The sequence below is a fragment of the Elgaria multicarinata genome, chromosome 7 (assembly GCF_023053635.1).
Source record: "Elgaria multicarinata webbii isolate HBS135686 ecotype San Diego chromosome 7, rElgMul1.1.pri, whole genome shotgun sequence".
NCBI classification, from domain to species: Eukaryota; Metazoa; Chordata; class Lepidosauria; order Squamata; family Anguidae; genus Elgaria; species Elgaria multicarinata.
Genome location: NC_086177.1, coordinates 3,355,789 through 3,379,163, shown reverse-complemented (window position 1 = coordinate 3,379,163; position 23,375 = coordinate 3,355,789). Strand labels below are relative to the sequence as shown.

At 43.1% G+C, this 23,375-nt stretch overlaps 3 protein-coding genes across 7 annotated transcripts in view; 2 read left to right on the top strand and 1 right to left on the bottom strand.

Moving 5' to 3' along the window:
* LOC134401298 (protocadherin alpha-3-like) overlaps nucleotides 1–23,375 on the top strand; it is a 248,332-nt gene that overhangs the window by 88,187 nt on the left and 136,770 nt on the right. Inside the window, exon 1 of one of the 5 annotated variants that reach the window (XM_063130101.1) lies at nucleotides 14,381–16,817. The exons of the other annotated variants lie outside the window; for them this stretch is intronic. Coding sequence (XP_062986171.1) covers nucleotides 14,445–16,817 — 2,373 coding nt within the window. The 5' untranslated portion in view covers nucleotides 14,381–14,444. Of the gene's footprint in view, nucleotides 1–14,380; nucleotides 16,818–23,375 lie in introns of those variants that run through there. 5 annotated transcript variants of the gene reach the window in all.
* Nucleotides 1–23,375, bottom strand: part of LOC134401301 (histidine--tRNA ligase, cytoplasmic-like) — a 380,518-nt gene that overhangs the window by 240,929 nt on the left and 116,214 nt on the right. The window lies entirely within an intron of this gene.
* LOC134401222 (protocadherin alpha-3-like) lies at nucleotides 1,617–12,729 on the top strand. The gene is made up of 3 exons (XM_063129973.1): nucleotides 1,617–3,987; nucleotides 11,368–11,541; nucleotides 12,643–12,729. The coding sequence occupies exons 1-3, from the start codon at nucleotides 1,630–1,632 to the stop codon at nucleotides 12,727–12,729; spliced, it is 2,619 nt and encodes an 872-aa protein (XP_062986043.1). The 5' UTR covers nucleotides 1,617–1,629.

The following is a 23,375-nucleotide window of genomic DNA, read 5'->3' as shown; positions in this document are numbered from 1 at the left end:
TCTTAAACAGACAGCCCAAAGGGCCAATAGAGAAGGACTGGCTGAGGGAAAAGCAGGGCCGTTGCCAGGCTATTTTGCGCCCTAGGCAACGTGAGCTGCTTTCACCCCCCCCACCCCACCCCAGCGTTTCCCCCACCCCGGTAGGTGGAGACAGGGAGGGATGGAGGCTGCATTACCTTTCCCTCGCTGGAAGTCAGAACGTGCATCCTAGCTTGGCTTCGGCTGGGCAGGACGCTGGGGTGGGCTGGCGGGTGGACGGACGGACGGCTCCATGTTGTTACATCCAGCATGCCCGGACACCAGAACGTGGAGGCACCCAGCCAAAGCCAAGCCAGGGATGCTGGGGTGGGGCGGAAGGGTGGCTTTGGAACGGCATGCCCGGAAGCTGCCCTCGCTTGGCTAGAGCGGCTCTGGGAGTGGGAGGGTGACTTCCGGCGGGGTGTTCAGCGCCCCCCCTACCTTGGCGCTCTAGGCGGCCGCCTGACTGGCCTCTATGGCAGCACTGGTCCTGGGTAAAAGAACCTATCATAGTACAAGTGCTCTGAATGTACTCAGCCTTGCTGCTAAAGAATACGAAATATTTTCTTCTTGTTCCACCTGCTGGCGTTATCCTGATCAGAAAACGTGAAATTTATATTCATGGACTGATAAGCATTGGAGACAGAAGTACTGCACCAGAAGTCTCAGATTCAAAACTTTTCTCAGGAATGTAATTGTATGGAGATCTAATGAAGAGATGGGGAAAGAGCATGGCTTAGTGGTAGGGCACATGCTTTACATGCGCAAAGGCACAGGGTCTGCTGATTCAGTGTAAGCCAGCTTGATACGTCCATCACCAGTATGTGAGAGGGGGGAAGCGTACATTCACATGTTCATGGGAACAATCGTTTCCCTGGGTCCTGCCCCTAACAAGAACTGGAGAAAGGGAAGCTGGTAACAGTTCAAAATTATTGGAAAATGGAAATTATCCTCTCCCACAAAGTGAAGAGTGGAGTCAGGAAAATAACAATGATGAATGGCAACGTTACCAAGGCAAACATCATCTGCATCTTCAAAGAAGCAAGACGTATAAGGAGTTTCCCCCGCTGAAAGTTCAAATGGCAATTAGAGCTATTCAGCTGAAGAATGAAAACAATTGTGGTACATAACTGACCTAAAGAAAATAGAATAAGTTAACTAAGTTAGATTCCAAAAAGAAGCCGTGTTAATGGAAGCTACTGAGGTAAATGGAACGCAAACAGAACAGTAAGAGAAAGACAAATGGAAGCTAAGAACATTGTATTTACTTGGAAGTAAACATGTATAAAATGAAATGTATCAGTACAAGATTATTATAAACATTTGAAATAAAAACATAGAACGTACGTAATAATTGTGCTTCTCCATTGCAAAATTCAGTCACTAGGTGTCCCTGTTGCTCAAGGAGACATTTAAAAAGACTGAAAACCCAGAGCTCCTCCTTCAAACGTGACTGTAAATCCTAGCTGTCAATTCCACTATAGAAACATCAGATGCAACACCACAGGGACAAATTCAACCGGTTTCTCAGATTCCACTTCGGATGAGCTGCTTTCAAGAAAGGGATTTATCTGTCTATGAAAAAAGAAGATACTGCTGTCTGAATTTGCCATGCTTGCTTGGAAGGCAGGTTCTGTAAAGAGGCAGCTGCTGCATCTGATGCTGCTCCACACAGCCTGGGAAATGGGGAGCGGCCAGCTCCATTATTCTGTGCCGGAGGAATCCCAGCACGGCACCTTCGTGGGCCGCATCGCCCAGGATCTGAGTCTGGAAGTGAGTGAACTGGTGCCTCGGATGTTCCGGATGGTATCCAAAGAGCAGGGGGCGTATTTTGAGGTAAATGTACAGAATGGGGTTTTATTTGTCAATTCTCGGATAGACAGGGAGGAGCTGTGTGCCAACACTGCTGTGTGCATTATTCACCTTGAGGTGCTTTTGGACAAACCCCTGAGGGTTTTCCACGTGGAAGTGGAGATTGCTGACATAAATGACAATGCCCCCATTTTTCCTGTCACAGAGAAGCAATTTACTATTGCAGAGTCTAGCGTTCGTGATTCACGTTTTCCTCTAGAGGGAGCCTCTGATACGGACATCGCTGCAAACTCTCAGCTCAAATACAAACTTAGCCCAAATCTTCATTTCCGACTAGAGGTAATGGAGAATCATGAACGTAGTGCGTCTTTATTTCTTGCTTTAAATAAACCTCTTGATAGAGAAGAATGTGCTGTTCACCATTTGTTACTCACAGCCATTGATGGAGGCCAACCACAGCTCACTGGCACGGTCCAGCTGGTGATCAAAGTGCTAGATGCAAATGATAACCCTCCTATATTTAACCAGTCAATTTATAAAGTCCAATTATTAGAAAACTCAGAGAATGGGTTATTAGTAGTGAAGATAAATGCTACAGATTTAGATGAGGGAACAAATAAGGAAATTACATATACATCAAGCACAAATGGAGAAGAAAAGTTTATCCTTGATCAAAGGACTGGTGAGATCCATGTGAAAGGAAGTGTGGATTTTGAAGATAGGAACTTTTATGAAATACAAGTTGAGGCAAAAGACAAGGGGAATCCTCCATTATCAGGACACTGCAAGGTTTTGATTGAGGTTCTGGATCTAAATGACAATGTTCCTGAAATTTCTGTGATGTCGCTGTTGATTCCTGTTCCAGAAGACTCCCCACTGGGAATGGTAGTGGCCCTTATCAGCATCTCAGACAGAGACACTGGTGCCAATGGACAAGTGAGCAGTTCTTTATGGCCACCTGGGATTCCCTACAAGCTAGTGCCCACTGTTAAGAATTACTATTCATTGGTGCTAGCCGAGCTCCTGGATCGGGAAGAAATGGCTGAGTATAGGCTGGTAGTGACAGCGCAAGACCAGGGGACTCCATCACTGTCAGCAACCACCATCCTGGTGGTTCCAATCAGTGATGTGAATGACAATGCACCTGCTTTCGTACAGACCTCCTACACAGTCTTTGTGAAGGAGAACAACCCACCTGGTGCCCACATCTTCACAGTATCTGCCACAGACCCAGATATGGCTGAGAACGCCCTCATCAGTTACTGGATAGATGAGAATCTCTGGCCCCTGTCGAGCTACATCTCAGTGCACTCAGAGAGCGGGAAGCTCTATGCCTTGCAGCCCTTGGACTATGAGGAGCTGAAGCTATTGGAATTCCAAGTGAGCGCCAAGGATGCGGGCCTGCCCTCCTTGTGTGGCAATGTCATGGTGCAAGTCTTTGTGGTGGATGAGAATGACAATGCGCCTTCAGTGCCTGGGCTAGAGGAGATTCCCATCTTTCTGGTGGTCCCTGTGGCTGCTGGGCATGTGGTGGGCAAGGTCCGTGCCATAGATGCTGACTCAGGATACAATGCCTGGCTGTGCCATGAGATGGATGAAGCAACCAATGGCCCTTGGCGGGTTGGACTATACAGTGGGGAAATCAGTACTACACGTGCTCTGGAAGATGCAGAGGGCAGTAACAGCCAGAGGCTGCTGGTTCTAGTGAAGGACCATGGTAAGCCAGCCCTGTCATCTACAGCTACTTTGAGTGTGTCCCTTGTGGTGAATTCCCAGGCTCTCTATGGAGATGCACACCTTTTCAGGACAGGAGGGAGTCCAAAGCCACAGATGGACACTGTCAATGTGCATTTGATCATTGCCATCTGCTCAGTGTCCAGCTTGTTCCTGCTGGCGATCATAGTGTACGTGGCCCTGCGATGCCACTGCCAGGCAAAGGAGTCAGTGGTGTATGGTCCTGGCACAGCCACACTGGTATGCGCCAGTGAAGTGGGCAGCTGGTCGTATTCAAATCGCCACAGCCACATCCTGGCAGGAGTGAACGGAGAGGCTGGTGCCAAGAGTGACCTCATGGTTTTCAGCCCTCACCTTCAAACCTTCGTGGACAATAGGGAAGTGGGAATTGCGAAGGATCCAGTTCCAAATTTATCTGGCCAGGTGAGTTTGATATTGCAGTCCTTGAAACAGTTATTCTGGTTTGGCATGTATGACATAATTTAGTATCTGTTTATTTCTTAAATTTTTAAAAGCATTTTTAAATCATGCTCTTTGGTAGAACTTCAGTGAAGATATTCCAGAGGCAGTGGTCATGATGGTGCTGTAATATTATGTTTTGATAAATGAATGGACATCAAAATAATGCCTTTATTTGAGAGGTGCTATCTTTTGAAGGTACGCATTTGAGTACATAGGCTTAACCAACCACTGTAGTTTTTTTGCATATTGGCATAGCCCTGAAATGTTTCTTGGTGAAGTATGTGAACAACTAGTGCTTTTAAAATTGGTTTTTTGTTTTTGAATTAAAAATAATAACAGTGTGGTAATTTCTGTTTTTTAATGAGATGTATTCAAGTTTTAGTAAGTATGCATCATTATTAACGCATGTGTGTATGTTAGCTGGTTTTTGTTTGTTTTGGTGTGTATTATCCCGTGGGTGTGGGTGGGTGTATGCGCATAGTATGTTTTGCCTGTTTTTAGTTTTTTTTGGTGTGGGTGTAGGTAGATAGTTTTTTTTCTGTGTGTGTTTCTATATGTCTTTTGAGCATCATCAGTTTGTCTTCTGTGAAATTGTTATTGTTGTGATTTGGCATTTGGGGTTCAGACTCCACTTCTGTGTTGTACTTTTTTGTCAGTTTCTTGTCCAAGTTACTTGTTCCTGCGTCTTATCAGTTTGCCTTTTATGAAATCGGTGTTGGAACAGAAAACTGGGTTTACAATTAGTTTTGTGTGTGTGTGTTTTGGAATTCAGATCTCACCTTTGCCTTCAACAAGTTACTTTTCTTTTAGCCTAACCAATTTGCCTTCTGGGAAATGGCTGTTTTGAGACTGGCCAGGCCAACCATGACAGCCATTTTCAGCCAAAAGTTCAAAAGATGCAGTAGTGGTTGCTAAAGATGGCTTCCTTGTGCTAACAACCTGGAGTAAATACCTCTTCCACTGCATATACACTCTACTTGTGGCACATTGTACAACAGTCTGTAATCTGTACAACAGCTCTGTAAAAGTGGGTGATCTAGTTGAGGATAAACCCAGACAACATGGAGGTGGTGTTGGTCAATAGAAAGCCTGACTCGGGGGCTGGGATTCAATCCGTTCTGCAAGGGTTTGTGCTCCCCTTGAAGGACCAGGTCAGTATCTTGCGAGTCCTCCTTGATTTGTTGGTGCAAAATGCAGCAGCTATCGGGGCCGTATTACATCTGTCCTGAAAGACCTGTGCTGGTTGGCTATTGCTTTCTGGACTCAATTCAAGGTTTTTAAAGCCTTAAATGGCACAGGATCTGGCTATCTACAGGACCACCTGTCTCATTATGAACTTGCCTGGGTATTAAGTTCTGCAGGAGGCAGATCTCTTGAGGCCTACTTGTCAGGTACACATGAAAGGGCTTTTTCCTGTGTTGCCCCCAAACTGTGGCAGGCAGTCCATCAAGAAATACAATTGGCCCCACTCGCTTAGATTTTAGAAAGGGTCTGAAGACACATCTTTTTAATCAAACCTTTTAAATTATGTTGTTGTTTTAATGTTTACTGTTTGTAATGTTCTTATTTTAATTGTGTTAAGGTTTCATTGTTTAAATTTGTCGCACATCACTGTTTTACACAGATCACATGGAACCCTTAACAAGCTATGATGGCATTTCCCCCTTAAGTACTTCAAGAAAAACACATCTGTTGTTCCATTGGTCAATATTGTTTGGACGAGATTCAGTTATTACAGAGGATGTTGACTGGTTGTTTGGTGTAATCAAAAAACAGGAGAGAAGAAATTCTCAAATGCTTAAAAATAACTTAATAATGTTGAGGCATTTCAGAAAAATATTTCCTTCCTCAGGGGCTGTAAATAAAATTTCATTGTAAAACATCATCAACATTTTAAACCATACTAAAATCTGTAAGAATATATGCAAAGTTACAACAATTTTCCAATCACTGATAACCCATGACCATTTTTTAAATATGAAATATGCATTCTTATTTTTGAATCCACCTAGTAGTATATACAAATAACTCACCCAAATGTTATTCACCCAAAGGCTTCTCATTAGTAAAACTGGTTACAAATATGTCAAAGTTAAATCTAATATAATGACTCTATTGGCTATTAAAACAAAATGTTCCATTAATGTAAAATTTTCATAGCAACTTTATATCACATTCCTCTACAAAAATATTTCCACCAATTATTTATTAAAACAAAATGTTCCATTAATGTAAAATTTTCATAGCAACTTTATCACATTCCTCTACAAAAATATTTCCACCAATTATTTATATCTTCTTATTCACCCACTCATCTTTCTCCACAATAATTAATTTAATCATAAGTCTTGAATATTTTAATTTATTTATTTATTACATTTCTATCACACTTTTTCTCCCAGTGGTGTGTAAGGAGGCTAACAAAAAAATATGAAGTACCAAATAAGCAATCAAAAACATAAAACAGGTAAAGCAGCAATAAAATTAAGAATTAAAAAAACAGTTGAACAAATTGCAATATTTTAGGTAGCCATATTGCTAGCTTATAATGCCAAAGGCCTGTCTGAATAAAAACATCTGTTGATGCTGGCTGGTGAAAGCTCATCAGATAAGGGCCTCCCTTCATAAGGAGTTCCAGAGCTTGGGAGCAGCCACTGAGGTCCTCTCTCAGGTTCTCATTAAATACGCTTCACACGTTGGTGGGCAGAAAGAAGAAGCAGATAGGAGTGTGCAAAGTGGGTCTTCTCCACCTCAAAATTTGAGCCAGAGCTCCATAGAGGTGTTTCTCCACCTTGATTTCCAGAGTGGGTCCCCCTCTCCGACCCGTTGAGTTACCCGTTGAAGAACCGTTCTGTTTTCGGTACATTCTCGTCAATGGGAATTAACAGAAATGCTCACACTCACTCAGTTTTAAAAATAAAAATATGATAAAGATAAAAATCAGCACCAAGACAGCTTTTAAAGAGGGCTTTAGGTATGCCAGCTGTGGAGCAGATCTCTGCATGCAGTGATTTATAGGGAATTTTTAAAGTCTGAACTCAAATGTCATCTCAGACACCTCTTGTGCCTTGATCTGTATGGCGAGGGAGAGGAAATGAAGCAGCGGGAAGCGCTTTGCACAAAAATAATTAAGTAAATATATATTAATAAAATGCCACAACAGCAGCACACAGCTTGTCCATCCTCAGAGAGGATGGGAGGCTTGCAGAATGAGGCGGAGGCACCCCTCCCCCACTGTTGGTCGGGCACTGAAGCGAGTCGAGTCAAGGTGAGTCATGGCTTGGAGGAGGAGGACAATGACGAGGACCCCCCCCTCCTGCAATGGAAGCCCAGCCAGCCAGTAAAAGCAATAGTTTTATGGAAAAACAGCTTGCCTGACTCAGGTGTAGAAGCTTATTCACACAGCCCAGCAGTACTTTCACATTGTGGCTGACTCCTATGAGTCTGAGCAAATCCTTCACTAAATCTCACTTTGCAAACAAATGCCCCCTAATCTTACTAATTGGCATTACCTCTCCCAAACACTGTGACTGGAGGAAAACAACACGGAGGAAGAGCGCTGTGGCAATTCCTAATTGGTTAGCCACAGATGTCAATATCAATTATCAAAACTACCCTACGCCATCGACCCATGTTCCTTTTTGGGAAGTTTTCAAGTAGACACACCACACACACAGAGAAAATGGTCATGTTCCTTATTGAATCATAGAATAGTAGAGTTGGAAGGGGCCTATAAGGCCATTGAGTCCAACTCCCTGCTCAATGCAGGAATCCACCCTAAAGTATACCTGACAGATGGTTGTCTAGCTGCCTCTTGAATGCCTCTAGCTGGGCATCAGGTTCAGGACGAATCTTGGAGTACATGCAAACTGAGAACTTCTTCAATGAGCATGTAGCCCCATCAAAGTCAGGCTGAACCATTCTTCCATGATCTGCCTTTTGATCGATCTGGAACACCTTTGATTTGTCTCTTTGTCCTTATCCAGTGCAATTCTGATGTCAGCCACTGATTCAGAAGGTGGATGGCTTTATTGAATTTAGATGGAAGGGAAATGTAGCTGCATCTTAGTGAAACTGAACCTCAAACTACAGATGACCTTTTCTAGTACTTTCTTGTAGCACATGGGACAAGAACTCTGAGGGTCATCATAGTCCAATGGCCAAGGTGTCAGATGGGAGTCCCCCAGCACTACCTTCTGGAACCATCACTCCAAGAAAGGCAGAAACTACAATAAAACAGTGCCAAAACAGACATTAAATCCATATGTAGCAGCTATGCATCTTCTTCTTCATTTTGGCTTTAGAGTAGGGATAGGGTGTCTGATCAGGTTTGAGACCTTATCAACAAACTGAAAGCTAATAAATCAAAAGGTCCAACTGGTATCCAACTTAGAGTTCTTAAAGAACTCAAATGTGAAATTGCTAACCTTCTAGCAAAAATAAGTAACCTGTCTCTAAGACCAGCCTCTGTACTAGAGAACTGGAGAGTGGCAAATGTAACACCAATTTTTAAAAAGGGATTTAGGGTAATTACAGACCAATTAGCTTAACTTCTGTTCTGGGGAAATCGTTGGAAAGCATTACTAAAGATAAATATATAGAAGGACAAATCCTAATGAAAAAGAAACAACATAGCTTCCAGAAATGTGTGTCCTTTCTCACTAGCCTTTTAGAATTCTTTCAGAATGTCAATAAACATGTGGACAGGGATGATTCCATTTACTTGGACTTCCAAAAGGCTTTTGGCAAAGTCTCTCATCAAAGACACCTGAGTAAACATATCAGTCATGGAATAAGAGAACAGGTCCTCTTATGGATTGGTAACTAAAGAAAAGAAAGCAGGAAGTAAAAATAAATGGTCATGAATTATTTTATTTTAAGATACTGAATGAAGTGTAAAATAATTTAACACCCCAAAAGTTCCTAATAAAATAAGCAACTTCCAGCCTCACTGACTAAAATTGATTAAAAGTGACTGCTTCTGTAAAATCAACTTATGTTGGCAGTGCAATTATAAACATTTTTACTCAAAAGGACTGCAGCCAGAGGGAGCACTCCTGCAACCCTAGATAGCTCCTGAGGAGCCATAGGATAGTTCAAATTCCCTGATCTGAGGTCAGAAACAGGGCTCCAACCTCTGAGCAGGGAACTGGAGAATGCCCCCCTCCCCCTCCCAGCCAAAGAACTGTGCCATTTGGCCTTCAAGATCAGGAATGTGACCTTGGCGAGTTGGGAAAGGAGACATTTTGGTGCAAAGGGAGGGAAGGAAACTGGAGAGGTTCAGGAGTTATCCTGAAGCCTGCCCAGCCTCCTTCTTTCTCACTCCCCAGCTAGATGGACAAAACAGCCCATCTAGTGAAAAATGCAGGACAGGGAGGCAAGGATCGCCTCTGCCGCTAAGGATTATGCCCTTAATTCAATGAAAGCACTTAGGGCCTGGTCCAAATAGTCCTTTATGCTCGCTATTAATTACCTGATGCATGCACCAAATGATATGAACAAGATCTTTTGTGGGAGGGCTGCTGATCAGGTGTGAGGGTTAGTGACAAGACAGTCTCATGCATGGAGCAGCACACAAAGAAGTGAGTACATGCAACTAGATGCAACAGGTGACTCAACTGCGGACTTTAAGAACACTGTCCTTTTTAAAATGGATACTATTTATTTATTGATTGATTTTTATTTATTGCACTTATATACCACTCCCATAGCCAGGGGAGTTTACAGAGTTTACAGGGCGGTTTACAGAAATTCTAAAATTAAGATTAAAATGAGCATACAAAATTTAAAATCCTAAAACACAGAACATACACACATAAAGCATTAAAAACCGTTAAAAAACTAAACATGGGGGTGATTAAGATGTGCCATCATATGCCTGGGCAAAGAGGAATGTCTTAACCTGGTGCCGGAAAGATAGCAGCGTTGGTGCCAGGCGAGCCTCATCAGGGAGATCATTCCATAGTCTGGGGGTCACCACCGAAAAGGGTTTGTATTCTAGGATTTGTATTCTATGAAAAAATATTTTAAAGGGGATGGTGAGGAAATAAACACTACTTTTTCAGAGTGTCAGTGTGGTATAATGTTTCAAGTGCTAAATTAGGACTGGGGAGACCAAGGTGAAAATCCCCATTCAGACATGAAGCTCTTGCTTGGTGACTTTGGCCCAGTTACTGTCTCTCAGCCTAACCTAACTCACAGGATTGCCATTAGGATAAAATGGGGAAGCAGGAAGACTCCTGTGTGCCACCTTAAGCATCTTGTAGGGAAGGGTGGGATATTTATTTCTAGCACTCTGACACAGGACACCAAAATCAGTGAGATTATTTAATGTAACAAATCTCATACTAAAAACTTAAGGGTTATAACTCTCCAGAAATCATGTAACTTAACAGCAGCTATAGGCACATTGCTTAGCTCAAAAAACAATTCAAAGCCTAATAACTACAACTGTGTCAGAGATCAGTCCAATGATAGTTTCTAAATCGAAATCTCTACTGTTCAGAACATAAGGCAAGGTCAAGGGTCTGCATCTTCATGCCTCAAGAAATGAAACTCAACCAATACAGCTGGACCAGATGGTGCTCTGCATACCTCCATTAATGGAACCACACTGGTAGAGGAATTCAAGTCATGCTGAATACGAGTGATTTTATCTTTGAAGTATCGTGAAAATTTGTCACAGCAAGTTGTTGAGGGTGTGACCAATTCCCTCTCAGGGTCAAATTGTAATAACCCCTTCACCACCTGAAACATCACTGCTGGATAACTGCATGAAGATGCCATGGAAGTGGAAAAGAACTTTTTTACAACCCTCACAGCCACAGAGTAGATTTGATAATGAGCTCTAACCAATGTTTGGTTGGATTCAGCATGAGTCTTTCTCCACTTGTGTTCCAGCTGACATCCCATTTGCTTCATTGCCCTCAGCTCTTACATGTACTGAGGAGCTCATTTCGCTCTGCCAAGGGGGAGAGGGCACTTGGACGTGATCATGTCAACCACCCTGATCCATTCCATGCCCCATAGAGTGACCTAGGTTTTGACAATTATCCTGGGAGTCCTCAGCACTAAGTCCAAGGTTATTTCTGTCAGCTTAGGCAGGGAAACTGCTAGGTATTGGAGTGGGCAGTACACCAGCAAAATCCCAGATCTGTCCTGGGTTCTCAACACCAGATACAAACACCAAAAATTGGCAAACAGGAAGCCTGGAGATAGACAGAATCCCTATAGACCACAGCAACTGCCCCTCCCTGATGGTTGAGTCTGTGATGATGCAATACCAAATACCCAGGTGGACAAAGCTGAATGAGCCTAACTGTCCTGTCTTCGTCCACCCAGGTCTCAGTTATACAAGCCAGGTCAGCCCTCTCATACGCAATTAAATCATGGATGAATGAGATCTTATTCTGGATTGACCTAGCATTTAGCAGCAGTACCACAAGACTCAAGGGCAAGCTGGTAGAACAACCAGAGACCATCCAGTTTCGGGAGAAACCAGAAGAGGGAGCAGGCGTAAGATGTCTGATCTGTCTTCTCCTCAATGGGCATGTTAACCCCCCCCCTTTAATGCTGTACTTCGCTCTGCGCATAACCACCCTAGTAGGGGCACCCTCAGCCACTCCCTGTTTAAGCCAGATTCCGGCTGGACATCAGGAAAAACTTCCTGACTGTTAGAGCAGTGCGACAGTGGAATCAGCTACCTAGGGAGGTTGTGGGCTCTCCCACACTAGAGGCCTTCAAGAGGCAGCTGGACAACCATCTGTCAGGGATGCTTTAGGGTGGATTCCTGCATTGAGCAGGGGGTTGGACTCGATGGCCTTGTAGGCCCCTTCCAACTCTGCTATTCTATGATTCTATGATTCTATGATACCTATGACTTCTCCCAGGCACATATTAAAACCCCATTACACCAGCCATAGTCAAGAATAACATTATCAAAAGCAAGGCAAACTGCCAGCAAACACAAAAAAACACCCCACACAAAGATCTTCTGGCAGCTTTCATTGTGCGGAGGTGGGCTCGCTGGCTGGCTGGCTTGATCCAGTCACTGGTGGAATAATACTTGCTTTATTGTAGCAGTAATAACATAGGTCAGGTTGAGTTCACTGATAACCCTGCTGACAAATTACCAAAGTCCTGCACTGTTGAAGGGGAAGCTGTATCACTTCACCTGGCCTCTCTCCACAGGAGAAGAGAAGCCCTCTCCTCTTATTCCATGAATGCTAAGTTTGTTCAGGAGTCCTTGGTTGGGGACTTTATCAAAAGCCTTTTGGAAGTCCAAGTAAACAATGTCCACTGGATCACTCCTGTCTACATGTTTGTTGACACTCTCAAAGAAATCTGGAAGATTAGTGAGACAGGACTTGCCTTTGCAGGAGCCATGTTGATTCTACTTCAGCAGGACTTGCTATTCTAATTTTGTCTTTAATAATGCTTTCAACGAATTTACCTTCTAAGGGATCATTTTCCTCTTCCTCGGAGTGATTCCCTCCGAGGAAGGGAATCCTTGAGATTCGCATTTTCCGTGACTGCAGAGGAGCTGTCACTGATGGAGTGGGATGTCACTGTTAGGTCCATGAAGGTCTCATCTATCAACCTCTCTGCCTCTCTTAGCTTCTCCAGGTCAGCAACCTTAGCCTCAAGGGAACAAACTTGTTCCTTGAGAGCCAGGAGCTCATTACATTGAGCACACCTCCATGATTTCTGTCCAGCAGGCAGATAATCATATGTGTGGCACCCCTGCTGTCATTCTTCCTTTCGTAACTGTTTTTATTGTTATTATTGCTGTTATAGGGTTTGTTTACTAGGAGTTTGTTACTGGGAGAAGGTAGGGAATTTATTTAGAGCTTAGGGCATATTTGTTTGCTTTAATTTAAAATTACTTACTCTGTGTAGAGAAGGAAAGAGTTTACTGCCCTGGCTTCCTTGCCTTGCTGCTAAACTCGCCCAGTTGCTTAACTCGCGTGTGTCCTTTGTCACTGGGGATGAGACGCATCATCACTGGGGCTCCTCGCGCTATGTGTATTATAATGCATCAGCAACTCTGCTGAAACAAACCCTACCTGTCTAGAAACCACAGATTCCCAGGGATTCCCATAACTAGATTTGTTGATTCTCCCGTTTCCTTTCTGAAGACTTGCTGAAGGGTCTTCACACTCTGACTTGCCCCCCTTTTTTTTTTTGGTGGGGACACATGTGCCCACAGTTCCTGGGCCCTGGTAAGTGCAGCCCTCCCAGTCACTGCATGCTAGGACTTGTAAGTGGTAACTTGCTTAAGGAGGCCTAGGACTGTGCAAGAAATTGGCAGATCTGTCATAAAATGGCAGATCTGCCATAAGATGGTGTCCGTGATTCAGATTTCCGTATCTGAGGCCTGAGGCTCGCATAGCCCTATTTTTAGGCACATTTTATGAGGCATCAATTCTTTGTTGTGTAGATTAATCAGGTGAAGGAGAGAACATAGACGAGGTTGCCCTGCTTGGTCCCTTACAATGTCCGCTTGGTCCCTTACAATTATATAGTGAAGGAATCGCTACCAGCTGTTGACGAGGTATCATAGATATCCATAGTGTAATTTCTAAAATGAGTACTATGTCCTTGTGATATACTACATGAATGCCTTCTAACATAGGTAGATCAATACCAATTAAGCGTTTGGGAGCCACAATACTTTGATCTAAGCTTATTTTGGCTAATGGAAATCAATAGGTCGGATCCAGACATAGTCATATTTCAAGCAGACCCATTGAACTCAGTGGGACAATCTAGTCATGACTAACTTGTCACATTGATTTTAATGGTTTTACTCTAAGTTTGACGAAGTCTGGTCTGGACCCAACCCATTACATACATTGCCTAATCTATTATTATTATTATTATTATTATTATTATTATTATTATTATTATTTGCATTTGTATAGCTGAAGCTCTCTGGGTGGTTTACATAAGATAAAAACACTTAAAAACAAAATACAAAAATTAAAAATCACAAAAACATACAATCTGTTGACTGTATTATGATTATCCAAAATTATTAAAAATATTTATCCAAAAATGCAGAAGTTAACTTTGTAAGGAACAGTATTAAAAATAACAGAAGCAAGTGGCAAAAATGAAAAAATTAGAAGACCGTTATGAAACTAACTTAAGAATGAAAGGAAATCCAAACTCAAAATCAGTGTCGCATTTACGTAGATTGTCACAAGATGTCGCTACCTACTAAAAGCAAAATGTTCTTTTCAAAGATCAAAGCCCCTCCCAGCAACACAGTAAGAAAAAGAGACCGTGGGAGCAGCACAGGAGGATGGCATGGATATTGCAGTGCGATAACTGGCTTTTTCACACCATTGAATTCTGAGTGGATTTAATTTTTAATTTTTTTTAAAAAAAAAGCAGGAGTAAAACCTACCGTTACTATGGCTGTTTTGCACCATTGGCCCCTGGTGAAGAGCTGGATGCTGCAGCTGATTCTATTCCACAGAGCCTGGGAAATGGGGAGTGGGCAGCTGCAGTACTCTGTTCCGGAGGAATCCCAGCATGGCACTTTTGTAGGCCGCATCGCCCAAGACCTGGGGCTAGAAGTGGATGAGCTCATGCCCCGGATGTTCCGGATGATGTCCCAAGGCCGTGGAGACTATTTTGAGGTAAACATACAGAATGGAATTTTATTTGTTAATTCCCGGATAGACCGCGAGGAGCTATGCGCCAAGATCACTGTATGCACGATTCATCTGGAGGTGCTCCTGGATAAACCCTTGAGAGTCTTCCATATTGAAGTGGAGATCAAGGATATCAATGACAATGCTCCTATATTCACAGCGGCTGAGCAAAACCTGATTATTCCTGAGACTAGACTTCCAGGCTCATCTTTCCCACTAGAGGGAGCTTTTGATGACGATATAGGTTCAAACTCTCACCTCAGCTACAAAATCAGTCCAAATGGATATTTCACCTTGGACGTTCAAAACAACGAGGAGCATGGTGAGTCTTTAGTTCTTGTGTTAAGGAAGCCTCTTGACAGAGAGGTAACCCACATATATAATTTATTACTTACAGCCACAGATGCGGGTAAACCAGAGCAAACTGGCACTGCTCAGTTGAGAATCAGCGTGCTGGATGCAAATGATAATGCCCCAGTTTTTAATCAGTCTGTTTATAAAATAAAGCTTTTTGAAAATGAGAAAAAAGGAACATTAATAATCAGTCTCAATGCAACAGATCTTGATGAGGGCATTAACAAAGACATTACATATTCAATTCGAAGTGTTAACCCAAACAATTTAGGTGCCTTGTTTAATTTAGATCCAAGCAGTGGTCAAATCAGATTAAATGGAGAACTTGATTTTGAAAGCATTAAGTTGGGTGAAATTGGGGTAGAGGCAACAGACAAAGGTGTGCCACCAATGAAAGGACATTGTAAAGTTCTGATTGAGGTCTTGGATGTGAATGACAACGCTCCAGAAGTGTCCGTCTCATCTCTGTCAGTGCCAGTGCCGGAGAACTCCCCACTGGGGACAGTGGTGGCCCTGCTCAGCATTTCTGACAGAGACTTTGGTGCCAATGGGCAAGTAAACTGCTCCCTGTGGCCCCCTGGCCTTCCCTTCAAGCTGATCTCCAACTTCAAGAATTATTATTCCCTAGTGTTGGCTGCGCCTTTGGATCGGGAGCAGGTGGCTGAATATGCACTAGTGGTGATGGCACAAGACCAAGGGGACCCATTGCTGTCAACAAGCAACAGCATGGTTGTGCCCGTCAGTGACATAAATGACAATGCACCTACCTTTGCTCAGCCCTCCTACACTGTCTTCGTGAAGGAGAACAACCCACCTGGTGCCCACATCTTCACAGTGTCTGCCTCAGACCCAGATGTGGCTGAGAACTCCTTGGTGAGCTACTGGATGGATGAGAAGCTCTGGCCGCTGTCAAGCTACATCTCAGTGCACTCAGAGAGCGGGAAGCTCTACGCCTTGCAGCCCTTGGACTATGAGGAGCTGAAGCTGCTGGAGTTCCAAGTGAGGGCCAAGGATGCCGGGCTGCCTTCCCTGTGTGGCAACGTGACTGTGCAAGTCTTTGTTGTGGATGAGAATGACAATCCACCTGCAGTGTCTGGGTTAGAGGAGGCTCCCACCCTGCTGGTGTACCCACTGGCAGCTGGGCATGTGGTGGGCAAGATCCGTGCCCTGGATGCTGACTCAGGCTACAATGCATGGCTGCGCTATGAGCTGCATGAGGAAGCAAGTGGCCCTTGGCATGTGGGGCTGTACAGTGGTGAGATCAGTACTTCACGCACTCTGGATGAAGCAGGAGGTAGTAGCAGCCAGAATCTGCTTGTGCTGGTGAAGGATCATGGCAAGCCAGTGCTGTCAGTTACAGCCACATTCAGTGTGTCACTAATAGAAAGTGCCCAGGCTGTTCACACCAATCTCCGCCTTCCCGGGTTGGGAGTGAACCCAGGGCCCTCGGTGGACAATTCCAATGTCTACTTGATCATCGCTATCTGTTCGGTGTCCAGCTTGTTCCTGCTGGTGATCATTGTATATATGGCCCTGCGATGCCAGTGTCAGCCCAAGGAGGGAGTGGTGTATGGCCCTGGCACAGCCACATTGGTTTGTGCCAGTGAAGTGGGCAGCTGGTCGTATTCAAATCGCCACAGCCATATCCTGACAGCTGCAACTGGGGAGGCTGGTGCAAAGACTGACCTCATGGTTTTTAGCCCCAACATTCCGGTCTTTGCAGAGAATGGAGAAGTGCAGAATGGGAATGAGCTAGTCCCAAATGCATCTGGGCAGGTGAGTCACAAAGGGCTTTCTTTCTTGAATTTCCTTATTGTCTAACCATTGTTAAGTTGCTCTGTATATAAAAATAAATGTCCATCTTGAAATGACTTTCCTGATGACACCAAAAGAATGCTTTTTGGAAGCTATTAGGATTAAATTTTAGTAATTCTGCATTCACTTTTTACAACTCCTTTGGAGACAAACATTTACTATACTTATTTATAGTATATACGTGCATAGATATAACATCAATAGATCTTTTGTCCCATAGAAAATGGGGACTTTTTTGTTGCTAAAGGAGGAATTATATAAAGGGGTGTGTTTTAGGGGATTAATTTTAAAATTATGATAGAATCATAGAATAGCAGAGTTGGAAGGGGCCTACAAGGCCATTGAGTCCAACCCCCTGCTCAATCAGGAATCCACCCTAAAGCATCCCTGACAGATGGTTGTCCAGCTGCCTCTTGAATGCCTCTAGTGTGGGAGAGCCCACAACCTCCCTTGGTAACTGATTCCATTGTCGTACTGCTCTAACATCCAGGAAGTTTTTCTTGATGTCCAGCTGGAATCAGGCTTCCTTTAACTTGAGCTCGTTATTCCATGTCCTGCACTCTTGGAGGATCGAGAAGAGATCCTGGCCCTCCTCTGTGTGACAACCTTTTAAGTATTTGAAGAGTGCTATCATGTCTCCCCTCAATCTTCTCTTCTCCAGGCTAAACATGCCCAGTTCTTTCAGTCTCTCTTCATAGGGCTTTGTTTCCAGACCCCTGATCATCCTGGTTGCCCTCCTCTGAACACGCTCGAGCTTGTCTGCGTCCTTCTTGAATTGTGGAGCCCAGAACTGGACGCAATACTCTAGATGAGGCCTAACCAGGGCCGAATAGAGAGGAACCAGTACCTCACGTGATTTGGAAGCTATACTTCTATTAATGCAGCCCAAAATAGCATTTGCCTTTCTTGCAGCCATATCGCACTGTTGGCTCATATTCAGCTTGCAGTCTACAACAATTCCAAGATCCTTCTCGTTTGTAGTATTGCTGAGCCAAGTAACCCCCATCTTGTAACTGTGCCTTTGGTTTCTATTTCCTAAATGTAGAACTTGGCATTTATCCCTATTAAATTTCATCCTGTTGTTTTCAGCCCAGCACTCCAGCCTATCAAGATCACTTTGAAGTTTGTTTCTGTCTTCCAGGGTATTAGCTATCCCACCCAATTTTGTGTCATCTGCAAATTTGATCAGCGTTCCCTGCACCTCCTCGTCCAAATAATTAATAAAAATGTTGAAGAGCACTGGGCCCAGGACTGAGCCCTGCGGTACCCCACTCGTTGCCTCTCCCCAGTTTGAGAAGGTTCCATTGATAAGTACTCTTTGAGTCCGATTCTGTAGCCAACTGTGAATCCACCTAATAGTTGTTCCATCTAGCCCACTTTTAGCTAGTTTGTTAATCAGAATATCATGGGGCACTTTGTCATATGCTTTGCTGAAGTCAAGATATATGACGTCCACAGCATTCCCACGGTCCACGAGGGAGGTTACCTTATCAAAAAATGAGATCAAATTTGTCTGACAAGACTTCTTCTTGACAAATCCATGTTGGCTTCTAGTGATCACCGCATTGATTTCAAGGTGTTTACAGATTGACTTCTTTATAATCTGCTCCAGAATTTTCCCAGGGATGGATGTCAGACTGACTGGTCTGTAGTTCCCAGGTTCCTCCTTTTTGCCCTTTTTGAAGATAGGGACAATGTTAGCCCTCCCCCAGTCGTCCGGCACCTCACCTGTCTTCCATGATTTTGCAAAGATAATAGACAGCAGTTCTGAGAGTTCTTCCGCTAGCTCCTTCATTACTCTAGGATGCAGTTCATCGGGCCCTGGAGATTTGAACTCATTCAAGGAAATTAGGTGTTCTTTGACCATTTGTTTATCAATCTCAAACTGTAATCCTGCTCCCTCAACTTCTGCTTCACTTTTTCCAGGGGGGTCATAGACCCGCTTTTGGGAGAAGACCGAGGCAAAGTAGGAATTGAGCACTTCAGCCTTTTCTTTGTCATCTGTTATCAATTTGCCATCCTCATTAAGCAGTTGAACCACCATTTCTTTCCTCTGTCTTTTACTACTCACATATCTGAAGAAAGCCTTTTTATTGCTTTTAGCATCCCTCGCTAATCTCAGCTCATTCTGAGCTTTAGCCTTCCTGACACCATTTCGGCACTTCTGCGCCACTTGTCTGTACTCTTCTTTTGTAGCCTGGCCTTCCTTCCACTTCCTATATGTATCCCTTTTTGTTTTCAGGTCCATTCATTTCTAGATCTCATTATTTCTCATAGTTGGTAGAGGGTTGAACTCTTCTATCATTGTACTGTAACTACAGCAGCTAAGAATTCTGCACACATTTCTGTACATTTCTGTCCTACTGATTTTAGTGCAAATGCAGCCCAAATATTTGTAGACTTCAGAGCTTTACCTCAGACGTGTTCTCTCTATCTTAATATCCTCCAATATAAGTTTGTAAAATGTGTCACTCTCATAGCCGTGGATGAAATTGCTACTTTGAGTTAATGATTCTATATGTATACATTCACATCCATTGAGGAGTCAGCATTTATTTGAATACGTAATATATTTTAAACGCCCCCTGAAGACATACCTTTTTAAAACAGGCTTTCCCTGGTCTTTAATATAGCTGGTTTTATATTGTCTTTTAAACGTTTTAATGTTTTAAATTTATACTTGTTGTATTTCATGGTTTTTAATTGTGCACTGTCCAGAGAGCTTTGGCTGATGGGCAGTATAAAAATGTAATAAATAAATAAATAATTTAGTGCTCATCTGAAGCAGGTTTTTATTTTTTTTTAAAAAAAAATGGTGTGTATTTTAAGAAAGGATTAAAATAATACAAGAAAGAGGGGTGAGTGTGAATAACCTGCTATTATTATTATTGCTCCAATTTGCCCCCACCCCACTGTCACCTTTTCTCCTGCAGAATTTTAAATGTACGTTTGCAGTGGGAAATACTTTTGCCACTTCGTGTGGGAGTGGGGTGTGGGGATGACGGGCAGGAGAAGTGGTAGGTGGGTAATAGTTAAGAGCAGGTCTTCCCTTTCTCTTTCTTTGTTCTCTAAATAATCCCTCCCGAAACTGCTTTTCATTAGAAATAGCAGCCATTGGTGGGATGTTAACATATGTTTATATGTAACATGCAGTTAGGATCTTAGTATTGGCTTGAATTGACAACTCTTGGAGAATACTTCCAGTGCCAAGAGTGTTAGAAAACCTTCTCATTTGACTCCATTTTGTTTTAATTTTTATGTGAACAACGTGATAATAAGATGCTTTTGAACTGTGGTGTTGGAGGAAAATTCTGAGAGTGCCGTGGACTGCAAGAAGATCAAACCAGTCCATACTCCAGGAAATAAAGCCAGACTGCTCACTTGAGGGAATGGTATTAAAGGCAAAACTGAAGTACTTTGGCCGCGTAATGAGAAGACAGGATACCCTGGAGAAGAGGCTGATGCTAGGGAAAGTGGAAGGCAAAAGGAAGAGGGGCCGACCAAGGGCAAGATGGATGGATGATATTCTGGAGGTGACAGACTTGACCTTGGGGAAGCTGGGGGTGGCGACAGCCGACAGAAAGCTCTGGCGTGGGCTGGTCCATGAAGTCATGAAGAGTCGGAAACGACTGAATGAATAAACAACAAACAACATGGACCTTAATGCATCCCAACTGCCACATCATATTGCAAGCTTTCCTCTCAATGACAGCCTCATATATGGGCCTTATAACCCTAATGCAAGCAGGAGTGCAAGAACTCTTTAGCGATTTGGGGGCGTGTTGTATGATAGAACAGCTGCTGTTAAACAACAGCAACAACAAAAATATAAAATAGATTGTTTTTCCTTAGGAGTAGGAAACAACAATGGATCCACAAGCAGAAGACTGATGACGAAAACATTGGACAAATTAATAATACAAATATTCAGGATTCAATTTAGTGAAGAAAATTCTTCACTTAGTTATCCGATGGCCTTTAAAAACGCAACCCAAACAGCATTAAATTTTACTCAGAGTAGGGGAAGTGACCTAATATTTTGAACATTAAAGGGGAAATGTTTGCGGGGAAAGTTATTTTATAAATCATTTATAGAGCAGAATTATACAATGTGAGTGTGTCAAGGTTCCTCCTTTACCTGGAGCCCTTGATTATTAAAGATGTTTGCGTCTTTAAGAGCCCTTCTTCTCATCCAATATCAAAGTTTCACCTTCCCCTCTTAGTAACGTGGGGTTTAGGCCTTAGGCATGGTGTCAATGACACTCCTGAACACCAGATTTTAACAACAACTTACTAGGTTGTATGATATAAGGCAAAGATAAATAAACTTAAGGCATTTACTCAAACAGAGCTGTAAGTATTTAAAAGGCATTTAAAATAGAAATAAAATAAATAAAATGCAGTTCCTTTAGCCTAGCTACTCTTTCACCTGTAGGCTTTGGCCTGGAGCCCCTTCCAGCCTTCTCTTGGCTGTTCTTCCTCAGTCTCTCTCCTTGGCTCTCTCTGCAGCGCTCTCTGTCACTCTTCCCCTCTCTCTGTATAGTTAACCTCACCCCTTTTTATACCCTCCCCCGGAACTGAAACCATTCAATCAGGTAACCTAAAACTGGGGAAATGAAACTTAACTCCTTTAAGGGGAAAATGAAACTCAAGGAATGCCCCCTCCTATCAGGAGATTTTTTGGCCCTTCAGGCTTAAACCAAACCCAAGCCTGTGTAGGCCTCAAACCTTCACAGAGTGATTTAGCAAAGACTGAGGAAATCCAAGGTTATTTGTATAAGATCACTCTTATTCTCACCTAAAGCTCTCTAACAATGATGCTGAGAACAGAGGTTGGGTATCAAACTTTTAAGAGCCAAGTGCATCGAGTATTACTTCTGCAGTAGTACAAGTTAAGAACTACCAGAGATGGGAGATGCATGGTCGCCCATGAGGTTTCTTTTTTAAAAAACAAACACCCCACAACCAAATACATCAGCAAGGAATTGGAAGACGAGCTGTGGAATAATAATAACTAGTGATTTAGGGTGACCATATGAAAAGGAGGACAGGGCTCCTATATCTTTAACAGTTGAATAGAACAGGGAATTTCAGCAGGTGTCATTTGTATGCATGCAACACCTGGGGAAATTCCCTCTTCATCACAACACTTAAAGCTGCAGGAGCTATACTAGACTGACTAGATACAAAAGAGGGCAGGACTCCTACAGCTTTAAATATTATAATGAAGAGGGAATTTCACCAGGTGCTGCATGCATACAAATGACACCTGCTAAAATTCCCTGTTCTATTCAACTGTTAAAGATACAGGAGCCCTGTCCTCCTTTTCATATGGTCACCCTATAGTGATTGGACCCAGCTTTACGTAAGTTGGAATTGCTTTTAGTTTGATACAGAGAAGTTTTCAAGCAAACTTACACAGTTGTCATGGTTGGTCACATTGTGGCTACCCTGCCTGAGTGAAGGCACGGCTGTTCACACTCCTAGGGCTCCATCACATCGGGGGTTAACACGCTCCCTACCGTTGCTTCTCCACCTGTGTTTTCGTTCCTCAGTTACTTCCTCTTTCAAAAGAGGAAGTACAGAATGAGCATGAGGCCCATTGAGTCCGCTGCTCTAATGGCGCTGCTTCTCCTGCACACAGCAGGAGAGAGCAGCGATTCCGAGTTTAAAAATACATTGGATTTAACCGGGGGGGTGGGGGGTTGTCAAGCAAGGAAGGCCAGAAGGGGCAGTACGTGCGTGGGAGGCAGAGGGACCTGAGCAAACTCCGTGAGTGCCCAGTAACGAGCATGAAATAAAACGCTCATCGGATGGAGCTTCTAGGCACAGCCCCTGCCATGGTCTACCCCTATAGATCATCTAAGCACCCTTAGATGGAGCTGCCACATAGCAGAGGGGAGAGGGCAGGTGTATAACACAGCCTACTAATCTTCCCTGGCTTCAAACTATGCTTGCTCTTTTTTTCGTACTTGGTTCCCCCCCCCCCCCCAGTATTTGGGGCTCGGTGTTTTGTTTTGTTTTTAATATCTAAAAACATGAAAAACATGTATTCAGTTTGCTGCCTTTTTGATTCAAGATGTTGGTTGAAATTTTCACAATGCTTAAAACCATCCCAGATAGAGGTAGAACAAATCTTAAAAGTTTCGTAAAAAATGGATGTATGGTTTTTGAGTCCAACGGGGACATAGAAACAAATGCTTCTTTTTATTTATTTTTAGAGGTAATAATAATACTACAATGATGATGATGGTGATGGTGTCAAACCAGGAAACAAATTAAGAATTAGCTGAAAGAGATACAGAGTATATTTTTAATACACAGTTTTCTTAGTGGTACCAATTTTGAAATACAAGTACATTATGGGAAATTATCTGTATGGTGTAGCGTTCTTGTCATTCAGTGCATTACTATTTCTCCAGTTTCAGACTGTGCCCATAGCAGAAGGGAAATATGAAGAAATTTCTGTAAACAGGTGTTGGTTCTCCTGTGGTAGGCAGATAATAGAATATATTGTCT